Source organism: Beta vulgaris, chromosome 4, assembly GCF_026745355.1.
Source record: "Beta vulgaris subsp. vulgaris cultivar EL10 chromosome 4, EL10.2, whole genome shotgun sequence".
NCBI lineage: Eukaryota > Viridiplantae > Streptophyta > Magnoliopsida > Caryophyllales > Amaranthaceae > Beta > Beta vulgaris.
The window spans coordinates 33,407,163-33,429,047 of NC_079205.1; the positions used below are offsets into that span (position 1 = coordinate 33,407,163).

The following is a 21,885-nucleotide window of genomic DNA, read 5'->3' on the forward strand; positions in this document are numbered from 1 at the left end:
CTTTTAGGCTTAGGAAAAGGCAATTGGGTTTTAAGTAGAATTGAATGATGAATAGGATTGATGAATAAAACTCCTAACATCACTAGAAGTCCTTTTTCCTAGTCCAATTAGTATTTGGATTCCTTAAGCACATTTAAATTCATTTTTCAATCAAAATAGTATTTTAAATATTTTTCAAAGCATGCATCAACAAAATGTTTTAATTTTCTTAAATCCTTACAATAATTCCTTTGACTTTCAAAATAGTCAACCTTTTAAAGAAATAAATTATTTTAAAGTAAATTACATTTAAATAAATAAATAAATATATATATATATATATATATATATATATATATATATATATATAGGGTTGGGTTCTAATGAGAACCCTCTTATGGTGAGAACCGTGAGAACCACGTAAAATGAGCAAAACTTCCTAAAATGAGCAAAAAAAAAAGTAACAAATGAGCATAAACATAAAATGAGTAGAAAACATTAAATTATCAAAAACATAAAATGAACAAAATGTAAAAGAAGAAAACGTAAAATGAGCATAAAAAAGTTCAATGAGAAAAAAATTAAAATGAGCAAAACGTAAAATGACCAAAAACGTTGATAAATGAGCATAAAATTGTTAAATAAGCAAAATCATAAAATAAGTGAAACAAAAAATGAGCTAAAATATTATGAAATGATCAAAATCTTCGTAAAATGAGGAAAAATGAGTGGTTCTCACGGTTCTCACCATAAGGGTGTTCTCATATGAACTTAAACCTATATATATATATATATATATATATATATATATATATATATATATTATATATATATATATATATATATATATATATATATATATATATATATATATATATATATATATATATATATATATACTAAAATATTTTTAAAAAAATCCATAAATTTATGGGGGATTACAATTTAGTATTCACATTCTTTAATTTAATCTATTTAATGACTAGTTTAATCCATTCGGTAAAACTGTAAATTAATTATTTTAAAAAATTGTACATTGTAATTCAAATTCAAATGAAACAAACGAAGGAGATGAGAAGGGACGATTAGGTTGGTTCGAAATGTCTAGGGATAGGTTTAGGCTTGTCTAATCTATCTATATAATAATAATATATTAAAAGAAGCGTTCTTATCTAAGAAATGGTGCTACATGGCTCTGTCCAATATATATGTCATATGGCACTCTTCTCAAGTTTTCAATATTGGGAATCAGGCAGACGACCTTTCAAATGAAATATGAGAGTTTAACCACCAATCTACTACAATTTTGATGTTTATTGTTTCAAAGTAAAACATGATAAAGGCTTATTATTATATGTAAATATAAATACATCGACAACTTTTTTTTATCTTTAACATTTTATTATGGTAATAACATTCTTTCACACCAATTCCATTGAAATAGTTATTTTCCATCCCCAATTTCTTACAAATTTTGTTTAACAACTTATCATGCCCTAACATCCATTTTCCAATTCCTCACGAAACAAAAAATTATGAAAAATTTATAAAATCAATTATGAAATTTATGAAATAAAAATAGAAAAATTCCCACTGGTAACCCTATACTATGGAACATTACCAATGGTAAACCGTTTTTCTTTTGAGTTTCAAAATAACCCTATACTTAGTAATATTATACAACTGTTATATTAAAGATGGATAAATCGTTAAACCTATTTACTATCCTAACCCAAGTTAACCCCAAACCACTACCTAGCCCACTAAATCCCCACCCACAACCATTCTTCCACTGAAAACACTATACTCCCGTCATTCTTTCCCTTCTGATGACTTTCTCTTTCTCCTTATCACTCTCTCCCTCCCTGTGACTTCTCATCTCTCTGTCTATTTCGCTGCTGCCTCCCCAGATCTTCACCGCCACTATATTCTCTCCCCTTTCAAGTTGGTGCTGCTACCGTTGTTGCGTTGCTCTTGTTGTAACCGTGGCTTGTTAGTGTTGGTGCTATCCCCCTTTGTCTCTTGCTTGAGTCTTCCTTCCTCATATGCATGCTTCGCTCCGCCCCTGATTATATCATCCTTTATCTTGTTGATATGGTGGTTTTGAGTAGTTAAATGGTGTTTTTGGTGGCTATAGTGGGCTTAGAGTTGATGGGTAGTTGTTACAATGCTATCTAGGTTGGAATTTTGATGAGTCTTTGATTTTAGGGGGTAAGACAATGGTGGTGAGGTGGTATTCAGGTGGAGGGGTGGGACGGTGGTGGTGGAGTGGGGTTCATGTGGAGGGGTGGGACAATGGTGGTTGGGTGCGATGTTAGTGGGTTGGGTGGTGGTTGGGGGTTGGGGTTAACCTGGATTAGGTAAACCGATAATACTAACGGTTGAATTAATGGTTTAACCATCATTAATGTCACGGTTGTATAATATTACTAAGTATAGGGTTATTTTTGAAACTCAAAAGAAAAACGGTTTACCATTGCAAAATGTTCCATGATACAAGATTACCAGTGAAAATTTCCCATAAAAATATATTTGATAATTGTAAATGACTCAGGACATCGCCCGTACCAAAATTTATGTTAAAATTAGACTGCTTATTATAATAATCGTGTTTAGGAATGCATTGGAGTGAGGGTAATTTAGTACTTCTTGTTTATGTTAAAGCACAATCTTTTGTCTCTAATATGGAAATGTCTATAAGTTGTTTTGGGTTTTAAATTTAAGCTATAATTTTGATAAGAAACTTTTGTAAATATTCCACTTACTAAAATTTTATTACCTTTCACTTTTTACTATATTACCCGCATCCCCATAAACAAAATAACTTTGTAAGGGGACTCACATTTTCTCTCGACAATAAACAAATCATGAATATTGTACTAACTTCAATTTTTAATTCTGAATTAATACAACTAAGGTCCCACTTATGATTTCTCCTTAATATTTATGCTCAAAAGAAATGAGAACTATATATAGAAACAGAAGGAATATTTAGTTATATATGATAACCCTAAACCTTGCTAGGGAAGATGGAAAAGCTCACAACTTGAGCCAACCTCAAGTCCTTTTACAATATATAATATAGAGTTTGTATTGTGTCGGACAACTTCAGTTAGAAGCACTTGTGCTTCAGTTAGACTTACTTGGTTTCAGTTGGTCTTTATTTTTTTTTCAGGTAGTCTTCATTTTTTTCAGGTAGTCTTCATTTTTTTCCAGGTAGTCTTCATTTTTTTTCAGTTGGTTCTTGTGCTCCAGTTAGACTTATTTGGGTTTCAGTTGGTCTTTATTTTTTTTCAGGTAGTCTTCATTTTTTCTCAGGTAGTCTTCATTTTTTTTCAATTAGTCTTTTTTTTTTTCAGTTGGTTCTTGTGCTTCAGTTAGACTTGGGTTTCAGTTGGTCTTTATTTTTTTTCAGGTAGTCTTCATTTTTTTCCAGTTAGTCTTCTTTTTTTTTTTTCAGTTGGTTCTTGTGCTTCAGTTAGACTTGGGTTTCAGTTGGTCTTTATTTTTTTTCAGGTAGTCTTCATTCTTTTTCAGGTAATCTTCATTTTTTTTCAGGTAGTCTTCATTTTTTTTTCAGTTAGTCTTTTTTTTTTTCAGTTGGTTCTTGTGCTTCAGTTAGACTTACTTGGGTTTCAGTTGGTCTTTATTTTTTCAGGTTGTCTTCATTTTTTTTCAGGTAGTCTTCATTTAGTCTTCTTTTTTTTTTTTTTTCAGTTGGTTCTTGTGCTTCAGTTAGACTTGGGTTTCAGTTGGTCTTTATTTTTTTTTTCAGATAGTCTTCATTTTTTTCAGGTAATCTTCATTTTTTTCAGGTAGTCTTCATTTTTTTTCAGTTAGTCTTTTTTTTTTTTTTTCAGTTGGTTCTTGTGCTTCAGTTAGACTTACTTGGGTTTCAGTTGGTCTTTATTTTTTTCAGGTAGTCTTTTTCAGGTAGTCTTCATTTTATAAATTGTATCTGAAAAATCAACCCAAACATCAAACATAAAACATGTCCAGTTACAGTAGTGATGATTCAAATCATTCAACTCATTCACTTGCTTCGAGTGACACCGTCCACGAATCCGACTCAAATGAGAGAACTAATTTCGAAGTAGAAGAGGAAAGTTCAATAGACTCTAAGGATAGGAGAGACCCTTATGTTGATCCGCCTACACCTACACCGCTCCCGACACCGGACCCCTACGACAAGAGTGATAACAATGATGATGAAGTTGAGTCTCAGCCTCATGTTGGTGGTGAAGTGGTTCCGGATGTCGACCCGAATGAAGCCGATAATGAAGGTGATGATGAAGATGGTGGTGGTGAAGAAGAAAGGAAAGTAAAGGAGAGGAGAAATGAAGAACACAGATGAGAAGAAAAGGCAGGAGCGAGAAAATTTTTAAGGGAGGAGGGAGGAAGAATACAAGTGCCCCGCCCCCGTCCGACGGAATTTATTGGGTCAGACGGTCTGACCCAGTAGTTTCACTATAATATATGTAGGTAGAGGTGATCAACATCGACCGGACCCCACTCGAGCTATGAATTTCTCCTCGCTAAGGATAAAGGCATAAAGCAACCTCAATTGCTAAACGTACAAAATTACGCCTCTCCAAACTTTCACCGTTCACTTCACACACACCCTCCAAAGTCCAAACTCATTCCATAACAAATTCTACAACTCTACTACTCTAGCCTCTCTATCGAATTACCTAGTATGTTTTTCTACTTTTTTTTCTCTATAATTTCTCCATATATCTGGGTTTTGTTTCTCGATTCATATGCTATTTGCTTAGATACATTTCTGGGTTCATTAATTTTACTCACATTTGTCTTAAGTATAAATTGAATACTTGCTTGATGAATCTTGAGGTTACAAAATGGGTATATAATGTGGTATAATTGGCATTGCGTGTGACGCTGTAATTGGGTCGTATTTGTTCTATTGTACTTTGCTAGCTTCTGCCCAAGTTGACATACCCAATTTTTTGCCTTTTTGTTGAGTTTAGATTTGTGGGTCTGGAAGAGAAAGGAATAGAAGGGATATGGGTCATTTTTCTACATTGTGGTTGTGGTTAATTGTATGGGTTTTGATTGTTCCTCGAGAGGAGGGTCTTCTAATGTTTTAGTTTTACTTACCTTTATAAGAGAAATTAGAAGTTATATAGTTTGAAAAGAAATGCAATGAATAATCTGTGTTATTATGTAATGCCATCACAGATTAAGTAGTTTGTGTGTCTCCATTAATAGATAAGGTTGCAAATATCTTGACCTCACCTTTAAATGCAGCATTAATCCTTTTCTGTTTTATATGATGTTTGAGATTGCAATTGCATCACTTAGGTTTTGCTCTTTTCGCCTTAGAAAGTTTAGGTTTTAGGAAAAATAAGTTCCAAGTATGTTCTATAAGTTCAAATAAGGGAATTTCAGATGAAAATGATGCGGCCTTTAGTGAGTTACTCTTTAGTTGTTTGGTTGTTAACTTCTAGCCTATGACACTTACCAAGTTACCACTACCCGAAATTCTGTAAGGAGGATATTACTAAGGAAGCGGTGGCTACCCAAAGTGTTATGTATACTATTGTTGTTGTAGCATATGTTTGACAAAGATGGCGTCTGAGCAATTTCTTGGTTTTTGTGAATATACACAGAAATGGCTGCTACTCAGATTACAAGTTCTTCATCTTTAACAATCAAAGCATTGCCCTCATTTGAAGGCCTTCGGTCTGCTTCAGGATTCTCAAAGTTCAATGTTTGTGTTACATATCCTAGTTTTACATCAAGGTCATTGCGTGCTTTGGTTGTTAATGGTGCCTCAGTAACCGCATCCAAGGTTAGTTATGCGTGTCTGTGCAATACTTATTAATGTTCTTTCTTCACCAAACAGAATCTTACTATGCTTTACTTGTCACTTTTTGCAGTATACATCAGTTAAGCCACTGGGAGATAGAGTTTTGATAAAAACAAAGACGGTTGAGGAGAAGACCACTAGTGGAATTTTTCTTCCTACTACCACACAAAGCAAACCCCAATCAGGTGAAGTTGTTGCCATCGGTTCTGGGAAGAAAGTTGGTGAAAAAAAACTGCCTTTTGCTGTCAAGGTTGATGCCTCTATGCTTGACATGCAGATGCTAATCATGCTAGCTGTGAATGTGATGAGCCTAAAACTAATTCTGTATTTGTTTTTTCCTGTACAGACTGGTGCTGAAGTTGTGTATTCCAAGTACACAGGTACTGAAGTAGAAGTGGATGGATCTAGTCATTTGATATTGAAAGAAGATGATATAATTGGCATTCTAGAGAATGATGATGTTAAGGATCTCAAACCTTTGAATGACCGCATATTGATAAAGGTTTGTAAACTGACAAAATAACACCTTTTTTAACAGAAAAATATGATGAGTTTTGTTTAGCAGTATCCTTTCTCATGTCATATATAACAAAATATGCAATTGATGCTCCCGTTAGACCAAGTATATTATTTTCAGAATGGGAATTATCCGAAGTTATTCTCCTTTTTCTTATGTTTGCTGTTAGTTTTTGATGGGAGGAAGTTAGACATAAAGAACTCTGATGACTCCATCTATTAACTTGAAGAGTACATGAGGTAGCTTGGTCAGTTTTTATAGAGACTGCAAGATTCTTTCATCCCTCTATAGTTTGGGTTCTATATGATAAGCCATGTTGGAGTTCCCTCATGCTCTAGCCTCTAAGAAGTAAGAACTAATCTTGCTGGCTTTTTACTCAGGAAAACCAGTAGGCTGGGAAGCGTGTCAATACTTTGAGAAGGCCCCTTTGTCTAGTATTCAGTGGGACAACATTGACTAAATTGATCACCTTAACCTACTTCTCTTCTCTCTATCTTCTTCTCTTTTTCCTCTTTTTTTTTTTTGTGTTTTTGTTTTGCTTTTGTTTTTCTTTTTGGGATCTGCATTTAGACGTTATACTAAAATGGACCTTTCGACATGCTTCCTGAAATTGCTTGTGACATGCATCCCATTATTTGATAGCATTCTGTTTTAATCGGACAGGTTGCTGAGGTTGCGGATAAGACTGCGGGAGGATTGTTGCTGACCGAGTCTGCAAAGGAGAAACCTTCATTTGGCACAGTAATTATCTTTCCAAAACTAAGACAAATTATTACCCAAAAAAAGAAAAAAAAGAATCAACAATTTGAGGCTTTATTGATAAATCTATCATAGTGTTGCCATGATGCAACGACTGTGAAGTAAAATGTTTGCTCTGTTCTAATTTCCCAAATAACTCAGCCTACTTGTTCTGCATGCATTGATCATGCAGGTAGTTGCAACTGGTCCTGGTCTTTTGGATGAAGAGGGGAACAGGACTCCACTGCCTATTTCTCCAGGAAGCACAGTTTTGTATTCCAAATATGCTGGAAATGATTTGAAGGGTAGTGATGGGTCTGACTACATCGCGTTGCGAGTATCAGATGTGATGGCTGTGCTTTCTTAGAACGCCTCATACCCTGTGATTTCTATCTGCTGTTTGTAGAAGTAGACTTGTAGTTTGTCCCGCCTTACCTGTAGTTCAGGGGGGTGGAATTTTTTGCATTTGACAGTGCTAGAAAAGAAAATCTTCAGTAATAAAATGAGCTTTGGTTACATCTTTGTAGGTCATTTGTTAAGTTTGGTTGATTCGTCAGAGGTTCCCGGTTAACTATTTCTTGTTTGCTTTTTTTTTTTTTTTTTTTTTATCAAAATTTCTTGTTTGCTTTTACTTAAAGTCGCCAACAAATTTTATCTGAACATTGGAATTTGAATGAGTTTAGCTGAGGACTGAGGTCTACCATAATGTGTTCACAAACTTTTAAAAGAGGCGGGCCACACATTCAACTAATGGTGTGGCCAACACCTCCCTTCTCCACACACGCCCCCTACTAGAGGTGGCCATTGGGCGGGCCCAATCGGACCCAGCCCTGGACCGGCCCGGTGACAGACTGGCCTAGCCCGGACCACCCAAAAACCGATTAAGAACCGACCCTGAATCGTCCAAGAACCCGGGTTAGAGCGGGTCGATTGGTGCAGGAAATGAACCGCCCCGGACCGCCCTGGAATCGCGGTTTGAACCGCCCGACCATTGAACCGCCCTTTGAACCGCTAAAGAACTGCCTGTTTTTCTAAAGAGAGGGGGTGAGAGAGAAGGGGAAGCATTGAACCGTTGGTGTGGCCTTGAATCGGCCCGTTCAATGAACCGCATTGTAACTGGTTCAGGGTTGACAAATGCTAGCCCTGAACCTGAATCGGACCGGTCCGGTCAACTAACCGGTCCAGTTTAGGTTCATGGTTGTCTGAACCGGCCCGATCTCGGAACCGACCATGAACCGGCCCGGACCGGACCGTGGCCACCTCTACCCCCCACCCTTCTCTCATTCTTTTTTTTTAATAAAAAAACTCTTTTTTTTTTCTTTTTTTTTTTTCTCTTTGATGTCTCTCTCAATTTTCTTATTTTTTTGCCTCATTTTCTCTCTCTTCTTGTTTTCCCTATTTTTTTTTTCCCTATTTTCTCTCTCCTCTTATTTCCCCTAGAATTTTACCACTTACACATTGATAAATAAGGATGTGGCCAGCTAATAATAAGCCCAAGCTAGGCCTTATAATGATGCTCGTGTCCCCTTTAAAAAAAGCCGAAGTGTGAATTCGTTTTCGGATAACCCTATCTAAATGTACGTGTAACCATTATTATTTGTGACCTTATTTTATGATATGAGGAACCCATTACTTCATAATAAGTAACTATTATTATTTGTACCCTTATTTTATCGTACGAGTAACCCATTTATTCTACAAGTAACCCTCATATATTTTTCAAATGACCCATTATGTTATAAAAGTAACCTCATTAGTTAATAAAAGTAACCCTAATTACATGTTTGAGTAACCTTATTTATTTGTTCGAGTAACCTCATATGTTCGTAAAATTAACTCTAATTGTTATATAATAGCTTGAAATGTTTATAGAAAGTAATCATAAGAATAAGAAAGGTATAAGTAACCCATTAATTAGTTCATAAAAAGTATCCCCATTATATATTTAAAGTAATCTCATTTATTCATAAAAAGTGAAACACGTTGCTTTTCAATGCTAAGGTGTTACTTTTAGTGAATTAGAGATTACTTTATCGAATGCGAAGGGGCTATTTTACTGACACTAGGGATTACTTTTTATAATGCTAAGGGGTTACTTTTACTGAAAGTATATGTTACTTTTTGTACCTATAAAGGGGTTACTTTTTTTTTTATAAATAGGGATTACTTTACTATAAATAGGGGTTACTTTTTGTAACTGTAAGGGGATTACTTTTACTATAACTAGGGTTACTTTTTGTAATGTTAAGGAGTTACTTCTATTGAAAGTAGGTGTTACTTTTGTAATTATTAGGGGTTACTTTTATTGAAATTAGGGGTTACTTTTTAATTATAAAGGGTTATTTCTACAGTAAATAGAAGTTACTTTTTGTAATTATAAGGGGTTAATTTTGTAATTATAGATAGTTACTTCTACAATGAATATGGGTTACTTTTTAATATTATAAGAGGTTACTTTTACTTGTAAGTGTCATTATAGAGGTTACTTTTACTGAATTAGAGGTTACTTTTTATAATTATAAGAGGTTACTTGTGAGTCTCATCAGATTTTTACAGAGGATTAGATAATCCTATTTTCTTCATCTTCTTCAGCTGGATAAGATCTTCTCTCTCCTTTACTCCATTACTATCTAAAACTAACCTTTTTCAGAGGAGAGAGAAAATCATCAACATAAAAAAAAAAGTTAAACATCCACTTCCATGGAAGCTACACTTCATTTCACAGCGATAACTCCATTTTCGCGCCAATTTCCTTCTCTCTCCTCCACCTCAAAACTCAGCAACTGTCCTTCTTCTTTATGGACTGGTTCAATTCTCGCCATTAGTCTCTCATCAAGAAATTCTTTCACTGTGAGCTTCTCAATTTTTTGTTAATTTGATTAATTTTATGATTTTGTTTCTCAATTTTCCTAAAATTCGCGGACCTCGGCTTAATGAGTTGTCTCATCTCATCATCCCTATTGAGTCGTCCCATCTCACCGTATCTTATCTCGGTGACCTCGGCCTTGTTCAGTTCAAAGATGTTCGTTTTCTACTTTCTCTCTCCTCGCAATTTTTTTCAATTATTCATTATCTTGTTACTGAATTCTGGTTGTTGTACAGTGTATTCGATCAATTGTTGTGTTTGATTGATCAATTTAGTTATTTTCTTGTGTTTGTGGGATACTTTGTAGGGAGGAGGGAGGAAGGAGGAACGAAGGAAATGGGCAGAATATGGGATTTGGGGTGGGAGGAGAGAGAAAATGAAAAAATGTGAGGGGAAGAGGAATTGGGCGGGGGAGGAAGAGTTATAGTAATTTGGTCGCACGGTTTGGGTTCTGTGTGGCGTATTGCACAAAAAAAGCGCTGTAATGTGTTGGATCGACTAGAATGTGCTTTTTCTAAAAAAAAATTGTTGATGGCTGGGTGGATCTCACCGTCCATTAATTCTATCAGTAACGAGTAAACTATTTGCCTAATACATCAAGTTTTGTTTGTGTCTTTGGGTGTAGGAATCCACCTATATTTGTACATTCGACCCTAATGTAGTGTCATGGAAACATCTATCTCTATTATATAAATGAAGGGAGAAGCATGATGTCCCCCAATTAAATGACTATAATTCTTCTTACTTTTTTAATTACATCAATTTTGTTTAAAGTTTTAAAATAATAATGGGTAATCAATCGATCAAAATATTTTCCATTTTAAACAACTAAAATTAGAATTACTTAAAAATTAGGTGTTAAAAAAAAGAAAGACTAAAAAGTTTACAAAAAAAAGAAGTTAACAAATTATCAAAATCTTCCATCAAAATAAAAAATCAGCAATATAGTTCCACAATATTATAGTAATGTAAAGAAATGATTATTTTAATGGGTTTATATAATTTCAATTTGTGTAAGTCAATTACATATAGATAATAAAGTCAGATCAAGACAATGTACTACATTTGAAGTTTTAGCTATACTAACAATGATAGATAGATAAGTGTTAGAAATAAAAATTGTTCACAACTAAAAAGAAAAGCACATAAATGTGAAGGTAATCTTTGCAATTATGGAGAACATAAATTTGAATCAAATTTGAGAATTAAAAAAGCAAAGAATAGAGAAAAGAAATATTATTATTTTATTTGATTTCCATAGATAAATAAAGATAAATATATTTGTAATAATGAACTAATTTCCTAATCAGATTAGACAAAATTAACAAAAGGGGTGATTATGCAATAGTTTTATGGGCATTTTTTAGTAGTATGTTGAAAATATTAATTAGAAGTGCATGCTTTCTTTAACTACGTTCGTCCCGTTCTATTCAACTTATTTTGCTTATCTAATCAACTGATCCGAACTTATTTTTGGTGAAAGTAACTTTTAATAAGTTGAACAAAACATGGTTTTTATTGAAAAAACTTGCCAACTTAAACTATTATAATAAGTTGCCGCTGTATGTAAAACTAGCTACTCGACATTATAAAATATCAGAATGAAGAAATCGTCATCGCACGCTTCGCGTGCTTACAAAGCTAGTACAAATATATTAAAAGGCGCGCGAAAGAAAGCCTATGTGCCACTTGACACTTTTCTCAAATTTCTAATGTAAACGCTTTACGTTTATGTGTGCTCCTCACTTTTTAATTCTATTAGTGTAAGTGCAAGGTATCGAACACGTGACCTTTGAAATGAAAAGTAAGAGCTTAACCATCAATACACTATGACTATGTTGTTTAATATTTCAAATAAAATATGATGAAGCCTTGTAATAATTGTAGTTAACTAAAAAGACTTAACAACAAGTACATATTCTCTCCGTTTTTTTAATTGCTACATTGTTATATCCACAATAATTTATGCAATGTCACGTTCAAGCTTCTTGGAGTGTACTTTTTGATCAATTTAATGTAAAATAATGAGAAAAAGTGAAAAAAGTAGTATTTTTGGGTGGAAAAAGAGAAGAACAAATATAAAAGTATTACTTTATGGTGGGCCAAGTACCCCAAATAAAGAAAATATAGCAATTAAAAAGAAACATTCATGAAAATGTAGCAATTTAAAAAAAAAAGAGGGAGTACATCTTTAACACTCTTATTACGTGATATGATAGAGTAATAATATTATGTAGTATTCTAGTTCTGTTAGAATTCTATGTAATTTAGGGTTTATTTTAAGTAAATGTTTAAATGATAAAGGAATCCTATTATGAGTAGGAGTCTAATTCCTTCTCATTGAGTCTTAATACTTAGTTTTATTTTACATTAGGCGTGTGATTAAGTAGTAATTATCTTAGGTTTAGGCGTGTGCTTAAGTTATCTTTATTAGGAAGATATCTTTTATCTTTTATCTTTAAGCTTTCCTAGTTCTAGTAGGTTTAGGAAAATCTTGTATTATAAAAGGGATTTTCGGCCAACTTAATAAAGTAGAGAAGTTTTTGAGTTTAACCTATTCCTTGTGGAATTAAAGTTTTAGGAGTGAATCCAAGTTTAAGCAGTGAATGCAAACCCTAGTTATTATCACCCTTGGTTAGGAGTTGATAATTTCATATCATTGAACTTCTTGTGCGTGAGGCATAGGATTTCGAAATACTTCTTGAATTAACATTCAAGATTCATTAAAGAAAACATAAAAAAACTAATCTTTCTAATCAAGAACTAAGTATAGCCTTCAATTTCACATCAATTGGTGTGGCTGCTGGGATCTTAAAGGTGCTTCATTGGAATTGGAAGGTTATAGATTGCGCAAGATGACTGAACCTACGATCACTCTTGCGCCCCTAGCTAAGCAGATTGCGGACCTTATGGAGATGAATGCCATGGTGCACGCAGATGTGGCTGAGGTAAGGCGTGATGTGGTAGATTTAAGGAGTAATGGAAGGGAAGCCTCTCCACCTAGCATAGGAAATCGAAGGAGGGAGGATGAGCTCAAACTTTCGGACTTGCCTTCCTTTGATGGTGATGAAGATGCCGAGGCTTATTTGGATTGGGAAAGGAGGTTGGAACGTCTCTTCAACCACAAACAATTGGAGGAACACTCTCGTTTCTCATATGCCACGTTAAAGCTTACAAAGTATGCATCACTATGGTTTGATTCACTTCAAGCTAGGCGTGAATCTGAAGGAAAGGAACCACTTGACTCATGGGCCGAATTAAGAAAAGATGAAGAAAAGGTTTGTGCCACGAAACCACAAACAAGATTTGTTCTTAAGGCTAAATTCACTCACACAAGGACCATGACTGTCGAAAAATACATCAAGAATTTGAGCGTCTTTACATAGCTTGTGATTGTAGGGATCAAGAAGAACAAAAAATCGCCAAATTTGTGCTTGGATTGAATAGGACTTACGCAACTATGTGGAGTTGCAACCACTCACAACGTTTGATGAAGTATGTTCCTTGGCATGTAAGCTTGAGAGACAACATAAAGGCTCGGCCTTTGGGATGTTTAAGCAAGGTAAAGGTGAGATGGAGATGAGTAGTGCAGCTAAGGAGGCCGTGAGTGCCAAGGTAACTACACAAGAGGTTGTGGGGCTATGAAGGGAACTCTTCCTCTTGGTGCATCTAAGGAGTCGGCTGTGAAGAAGATGGTTGCTTTAAGTGTCAAGGGTTGGGACATGTAGCTCGAAACTACCCTAATCGTACCATGGTGACAAGGGAGGATTACTATAGTTTCCTTATCCAAAGTAGGATGGAAGAAGTGAGCCACAAATGAGGAACCACACGACATAGGGGAATGACTAGTGAAGAGTTTTGGACCAAGCAAGCCAAGTGTAGTCCAGAAGAGGCGCATGAAGTGTTGTAGTAAGGAGATCTTTGTTGGCTGAATTGCAAGATGAACAAGAAGATGACAAAGCAAAGTCTTTTCCTTTCGACATGCTTAATAAAGGATCAAGCTTGCTCTTTTATCATTGATAGTGGATCATGTACTAATGCTTGTTCTCTAACTATGGTGGAAAAGCTACAATTACTTACAAGAAAACACCCTAACTCTTATAAACTTAGCTGGTTGAATGATGAAGGTGGTGTGTGGGTAAGAAAACAAGCTTGGTTAGCTTCAAAGTAGGGGAGTATCATGATGAGTTATGGTGTGATGCTATTCCTATGACAGCTTGTTCATTGTTCTTGGTAGGCCATGGCAAAGTGATAGGTTTGTTCTTCACAATGGCAAAACAAATGAGTATTCGGTTCTTATGGGTAATAGGCGCTTACTACTTGAGCCTTTGCCTCCAAAGAAGCATGCTGCCACGCAAGGAAAGGAGAAAGGAAGCAAGAGGGAGCTCATATGTGCGTGAGTTTGTGCCATAAAGAAGTCTTGAAAACCGCAAGCAATAAGAAGGAAAAAGAGGAACAAGTGCTACAATTGCGTCAAGGCTCTAAGTTGGAGTTAGGAGATAAGGTGTGGTTGTCCCTTGCAGCTCAAAGACTCCATATGAATCACAAAAATGACGAGCCTATGGATGAAGGTCCATTTGAAATTGTTGAGAAAGTAGGCTATGAAACATTCAAGGTGTTGCTAGGAGGTGGCATATGTGCAACATTGCCTTCATGTGACTTGGTACCATGCTTTCCAGATTAAAACTTGAGACAAGTTTTTTTTCTACAGGGGAGTATGATATAATAGAGTAATAATATTATGTAGTATTCTAGTTCTGTTAGAATTCTATGTAATTTAGGGTTTATTTTAAGTAAATGTTTAAATGATAAAGGAATCCTATTATGAGTAGGAGTCTAATTCCTTATCATTGAGTCTTAATACTTAGTTTATTTTACATTAGGCGTGTGATTAAGTAGTAATTATCTTAGGTTTAGGCGTGTGCTTAAGTTATCTTTTTAGGAAGATATATCTTTTATCTTTAAGCTTTCCTAGTTCTAGTAGGTTTAGGAAAATCTTGTATTATAAAAGATTTTCGGCCATTAATAAAGTAGAGAGAAGAAGTTTTTGAGTTTAACCTATTCCTTGTGGAATTAAAGTTTTAGGAGTGAATCCAAGTTTAAGCAGTGAATGCAAACCCTAGTTATTATCACCCTTGGTTAGGAGTTGATAATTTCATATCATTAAACTCTTGTGCGTGAGGCATAGGTTTTCGAACATACTTCTTGAATTAACATTCAAGATTCATTAAAGAAAACATAAAAAAAACTAATCTTTCTAATCAAGAACTAAGTATAGCCTTCAATTTCACATCAATTGGTGTGGCTGCTGGGATCTTAAAGGTGCTTCATTGGAATTGGAAGGTTATAGATTGCGCAAGATGACTGAACCTACGATCACTCTTGCGCCCCTAGCTAAGCAGATTGCGGACCTTATGGAGATGAATGCCATGGTGCACGCAGATGTGGCTGAGGTAAGGCGTGATGTGGTAGATTTAAGGAGTAATGGAAGGGAAGCCTCTCCACCTAGCATAGGAAATCGAAGGAGGGAGGATGAGCTCAAGCTTTCGGACTTGCCTTCCTTTGATGGTGATGAAGATGCCGAGGCTTATTTGGATTGGGAAAGGAGTTGGAACGTCTCTTCAACCACAAACAATTGGAGGAACACTCTCGTTTCTCATATGCCACGTTAAAGCTTACTTAATATGCATCACTATGGTTTGATTCACTTCAAGCTAGGCGTGAATCTGAAGGAAAGGAACCACTTGACTCATGGGCCGAATTAAAGAATAAGATGAAGAAAAGGTTTGTGCCACGAAACCACAAACAAGATTTGTTCTTAAGGCTAAATTCACTCACACAAGGAACCAGGACTGTCAAAAATACATCAAGAATTTGAGCGTCTTTACATAGCTTGTGATTGTAGGGATCAAGAAGAACAAAAAATCGCCAAATTTGTGCTTGGATTGAATAGAATTACGCAACTATGTGGAGTTACAACCACTCACAACGTTTGATGAAGTATGTTCCTTGGCATGTAAGCTTGAGAGACAACATAAAGGCTCGGCCTTTGGGATGTTTAAGCAAGGTAAAGGTGAGATGGAGATGAGTAGTGCAGCCAAGGAGGCCGTGAGTGCCAAGGTAACTACACAAGAGGTTGTGGGGGCTATGAAGGGAACTCTTCCTCTTGGTGCATCTAAGGAGTCGGCTTGAAGAAGATGTGCTTTAAGTGTCAAGGGTTGGGACATGTAGCTCGAAACTGCCCTAATCGTACCATGGTGACAAGGGAGGATTACTATAGTTTCCTTATCCAAAGTAGGATGGAAGAGAGTGAGCCACAATATGAGGAACCACACGACATAGGGGATATGACTAGTGAAGCGTTTTTGGACCAAGCAAGCCAAGTGTAGTCCAGAAGAGGCGCATGAAGTGTTAGTAGTAAGGAGATCTTTGTTGGCTGAATTGCAAGATGAACAAGAAGATGAGCAAAGCAAAGTCTTTTTCTTTCGACATGCTTAATAAAGGATCAAGCTTGCTCTTTTATCATTGATAGTGGATCATGTACTAATGCTTGTTCTCTAACTATGGTGGAAAAGCTACAATTACTTACAAGAAAACACCCTAACTCTTATAAACTTAGCTGGTTGAATGATGAAGGTGGTGTGTGGGTAAGAAAACAAGCATTGGTTAGCTTCAAAGTAGGGGAGTATCATGATGAGTTATGGTGTGATGCTATTCCTATGACAGCTTGTTCATTGTTGCTTGGTAGGCCATGGCAAAGTGATAGGTTTGTTCTTCACAATGGCAAAACAAATGAGTATTCGGTTCTTATGGGTAATAGGCGCTTACTACTTGAGCCTTTGCCTCCAAAGAAGCATGCTGCCACGCAAGGAAAGGAGAAAGGGAAGCAAGAGGGAGCTCATATGTGCGTGAGTTTGTGCCATAAAGAGGTCTTGAAAACCGCAAGCAATAAGAAGGAAAAGAGGCAACAAGTGCTACAATTGCGTCAAGGCTCTAAGTTGGAGTTAGGAGATAAGGTGTGGTTGTCCCTTGCAGCTCAAAGACTCCATGTGAATCACAAAAATGACGAGCCTATGGATGAAGGTCCATTTGAAATTGTTGAGAAAGTAGGCTATGAAACATTCAAGGTGTTGCTAGGAGGTGGCATATGTGCAACATTGCCTTCATGTGACTTGGTACCATGCTTTCCAGATTAAAACTTGAGACAAGTTTTTTTTCTACAGGGGGAGTATGATATATAGAGTAATAATATTATGTAGTATTCTAGTTCTGTTAGAATTCTATGTAATTTAGGGTTTATTTTAAGTAAATGTTTAAATGATAAAGGAATCCTATTATGAGTAGGAGTCTAATTCCTTATCATTGAGTCTTAATACTTAGTTTTATTTTACATTAGGCGTGTGATTAAGTAGTAATTATCTTAGTTTTAGGCGTGTGCTTAGTTATCTTTTTAGGAAGATATCTTTTATCTTTAAGCTTTCCTAGTTCTAGTAGGTTTAGGAAAATCTTGTATTATATAGGATTTTCGGCCATTAATAAAGTAGAGAAGTTTTTGAGTTTAACCTATTCCTTGTGGAATTAAAGTTTTAGGAGTGAATCCAAGTTTAAGCAGTGAATGCAAACCCTAGTTATTATCACCCTTGGTTAGGAGTTGATAATTTCATATCATTGAACTTCTTGTGCGTGAGGCATAGGTTTTTCGAACATACTTCTTGAATTAACATTCAAGATTCATTAAAGAAAACATAAAAAAACTAATCTTTCTAATCAAGAACTAAGTATAGCCTTCAATTTCACATCATTACGTAAGTTACAAAAGAATATTGATATCATATTCTCTTACCACAAGTCCTTTTAAGGTTATTTTCAAACTCAAAGCTTTCAAAATTTTTTTACTTATCACGTCGTGACGTGAATATTTCAATTTTTAATGGACAAAAAATACGAAAAGTAGTATAAAATAAAAAATAATAACATATTTGTTTATTGTAACTGACCCGAGGCATCTCTCGGGAAAAAAAAAAATATTTATTACATCATAATTTGGTGATGGGTGATTAAGATAAGGAGAAAAAGGGTCTGTTTGGTTTAAAGAAAAATATTTTCTGGTGAAGAACAAAAACTAGTATTTGTTTTCCTTTGTTGAGAATGAGATAGTAGAGGAAAATGATTGTTCTCCAAATTAGAAAATGATTTTTCTTTAAATTTTGGAGGAAAATGTTTATAAAGAAACGAAAAACTATTTTCTATTTAACTTGTCCTATTTAAATCACTTTTCCAACCAAACAACGGAAAGTGGGAATAATCATTTCGAGTGAAACGTATTCCCCCGAGACAAACATAGCCTAATAGTCATTAACTCATTATCAATCACTTTTTGAGTAACGGATGAAAAATTAAAAGATACTCCAAATTGGTATTAAAAGAGGATGTCAATACAATGCCAAAAAAATAGATGCCTTAAGAACTCCCATAGGTTGATATTAGAGTGTATTTATTGTACACATGGATGTATCATGTGCATGGTATACCCAATGTTATTTTTGGCTCATTTGGAGATTACAACATTCTACGATTTTTGTTCATTTGTTTTTTTTTTCACATGAGCAAAAAGATAGCATTGGGTGCACCCCAAGTGTATGATAAAAGTTGTAGGATATCTGGCATATAATTTCCTTTTTTAAAAACTAGTATTTGGGCCTAGGCATTGTCCTGGGTGGTACTTTTTTCGAAATTGATATGCATTTTTTTTCCATTTGCATTATAATACAAAAACTCAACATTTGAAAGGTACAAATATGAGATTATGGACATTTATTTAGAGCATGATGAAGAGTTGGTTGAGATGGTAATTGTTCTATGTTTGATAGCAAGATGTCACAGGTTAAAATCTTGTTGCAAGCAAATTTACTTTTGTTAGTTGACATCTATCTATAAATATATTAAAAGGCGTGCCAAAATAGGAGACCGTGCCACGTGGCGCTCTATAGGTTTTGATCCCCTGACCTCAAGTTCATATACTAGCTCGAGCCTAATAACTAGTTATATATATACACATTGGAGAATTCTAGTGGAGTAACGTAAATGCATTGTTAGTCACCCCTTTTAATATATTAGATCATGATCAATGGAGTTGGTTTTGGTTGGTCTAGCAAAAAGTAAAGTTAGCTTTACTTAGTTTTACTATTAGAGCAATTGGCCCTTGGAGTTAGTTGGTTTGAAATGCTAGACCAACTAAGCCTTGGATGGTGTGCATATCAACGAATGGGGTGATGCCATACATATCAATATTGCTTTATTGTTGCTGTTTTTTTTTTTTTTACAAGATTGCTTTTTTGTTTTAAAGTAAATAAAATCAGCTTATAATTTTTTTTTAAAAAAATTACATTAAAACTACAAAAAATATCTTTAAATTGAGCCTAAATTTCATATATTTTACTATATTTTTTCACAACCTACTTTTCTTTCTAATAACTTTCTCCTAACTAAATTTTTTAAAAATATATATAAATTAATTAATATATCACTAATTAAAAGAATACTAATTATCTACTTTATATAAAAATAAGAACATGTTGGATAGGAAAGAGAGTATATGATGGAGTATACCAAAAATAAGAGACAGAAATAGAAAAGCCAAGTAGGACTAGTTTACCCATGTGAGAAAAAAAAGATAAATTGGTGGGAAGTTAGTGGAATGTGAGATGTAAGGAGTAAAGAAAAGAGAATAGAAAAAATACAAAGACCAACAAAAATTCACCCACCCATTGTACATACTCTAAGTATTGATGTTTGGTACAGCTTAGGATGTAATAAATGTATAGTAGACATTTTCCTCAAATCTATCAAACAACAACAATAATGATTAATAATTATGGAGGATTTGTTTCTTAAATAAAAATGGAAAAATCCACAAAATAATGTAATTATTATAATAATCCAAATATGATTATTCTAGAATAACAGTGGTGCCACCTTAGAATGATCTAAAGTGGCTAATTACATGGTTTAGTAATCTGTTTCTATTTTGTTTCTCAACTTTTTTTCGTTTCTCTCGCAACTCCTCTCTTTGTCTAGCCAACTAAAGTTTGATACATCACTATAATTATTTGACCTTTTAGTTTTCTTTTTTTAAGTTACTAGATTATTTTGACATATCATTGTTGGGATCTTATGGACCAATTCATAGATGATATTATTAAGAGGAAATCAACTATAGTTCGGATGATTAATGTAAACATTTTCTAAATAAATAAAAAAAATAAAAATGTGGATTTCATATGAATTTTGAAATACTTTATGATAAAGAATAAAAATTTTAATTACTAGAAATATTATTTTAATAGGTAGGATTTATTAAAAAAGCATGATGCATGGTTCTGGAAAGTACTGCCCACCCATCGCCCAACCCACTGTTTGGTCAGCATTTATTGGCCTACACACTACCCAGCCCACGTAGCAAGCTACCTGTCTTGCTGGGCGCCCAACGCTCGCTGGCGAACCACCAACGTTTCTTCCTCAGAATCCTCACACCCACTCATCTTCTTTCACTGACTCCCTCCTTCTCCCCCTCATAACAGAGCACTGACCACCGATTCTCCTCTACAAACACTGATCACCATTGCGACCCCCTACTGGTCAGCACCACCTAGTTCTCTGCGTTTCTCACCCAGCTTGCTAGTTGCTAGTAGGCATGCCCCACACCCCGTCCCATCTGCGCACTGTAGATATCGCCAGTACGCCACCATCATCGACCACATCACCCAGAATCACGACATTCCCTTTTCCAGCTAAACTTCTCTTTCCTGTCGTTGCTTTTCTTGTTTCTTTTTCTTTCCGTTTTATTTTCGTTATTTTCATTTTTTATTTTCCTTTTATTATTTCACTTTTCCCACTCAACACCTAATTCTAACGATCTTTTCCCCCCCTTTTTTGATCCATGGTTGTTATAGAATTTTGTCAAATAGGCACCAAATTGGTTCAAGTTCGCCTTCATGAAGTATTATGACATGAGTTTTGAGAATATTTGACTCTTCTCCCCAATTAATTAGGTAGTAAGCAGCTATTCTAACTTGTAGTTGTTGTTAATATTCGTTTCGAATTTTTTCTTGGATTATTGTTTTGATGCCATCTTGTTAAAAATCTTTTGAACACATTGATTGAATTATTGGATTGTTGGAGTTTGTGTATGGTTTTTGCGGTGTTGTAGCTTTTGGTGGGCCGACTTTGGTGTTGGATAATTGTTGGCGTTTGGTTTTCTTTCCTTCTCTAAGCTTTGCAGTGAGGACATTGCATATTCTAGCTTAGGGGAGGAATGCTATATCCTTTATTGCTTTCTAGTATAGATGTTATTGCTTTCATAGGATGTTGCACGATTTGTATCGTTCAGTAGAAGTGGGAGTTTACGTGTAACTAAAAAAATTATACTTCTTTTTTAGTTCCATTAGCATATTTCATCTCTTTTTAGTTGCATTTGTGGGACTATTGCTGACACTTTTCAAGAACCTTGTTGATATCTTACTACAATTCATAAGTGTCACTCATCTTGTTCATGATACTTTATAGCATGATTGTTTCGCAATTGATTGTTTGTGGTAAGTGATGTTATGATTTATATAGAGTTTCCCCCTACTTATATGCTAAAAAGGATGTCTATAGTGCTCTTAGGAGCCATTTTGTACTAACTTTCTCCATCTAGTTGTGGTTTGCTGTTTTGTATCGAATTGCAGCTTTTAGGAAATTATTCCCTATTTTCTACTGTTATATGACTGCTACACTAGACTGTAGAGGTTTGATGCTATGTCCCAAGTTCCTGAGGACACTTTCCGGGACGCTAAAGACTTGGCACTTGGAGCCAAGAAACGAAGAAAAGTGGTCAGGCCCGATCAGATCGGGCGGCCTAGCCCGATCGAGCGCCCAAGAGACACAAACTATTTTGGTTGTGGGCCCGATCGG

General features: G+C 35.0%; 1 protein-coding gene across 1 annotated transcript; it reads left to right on the top strand.

Moving 5' to 3' along the window:
• The first annotated feature begins 4,514 nt into the window (after nucleotides 1-4,514).
• On the top strand, nucleotides 4,515-7,580 carry LOC104907187 (20 kDa chaperonin, chloroplastic). Its single transcript, XM_010696076.3, has 6 exons — nucleotides 4,515-4,673; nucleotides 5,610-5,791; nucleotides 5,880-6,059; nucleotides 6,156-6,311; nucleotides 6,990-7,067; nucleotides 7,258-7,580. Exons 2-6 carry the CDS (start codon nucleotides 5,612-5,614, stop codon nucleotides 7,429-7,431), a joined length of 768 nt encoding a protein of 255 aa, XP_010694378.1. The 5' UTR covers nucleotides 4,515-4,673; nucleotides 5,610-5,611; the 3' UTR covers nucleotides 7,432-7,580.
• The last annotated feature ends 14,305 nt before the right edge of the window (nucleotides 7,581-21,885 follow it).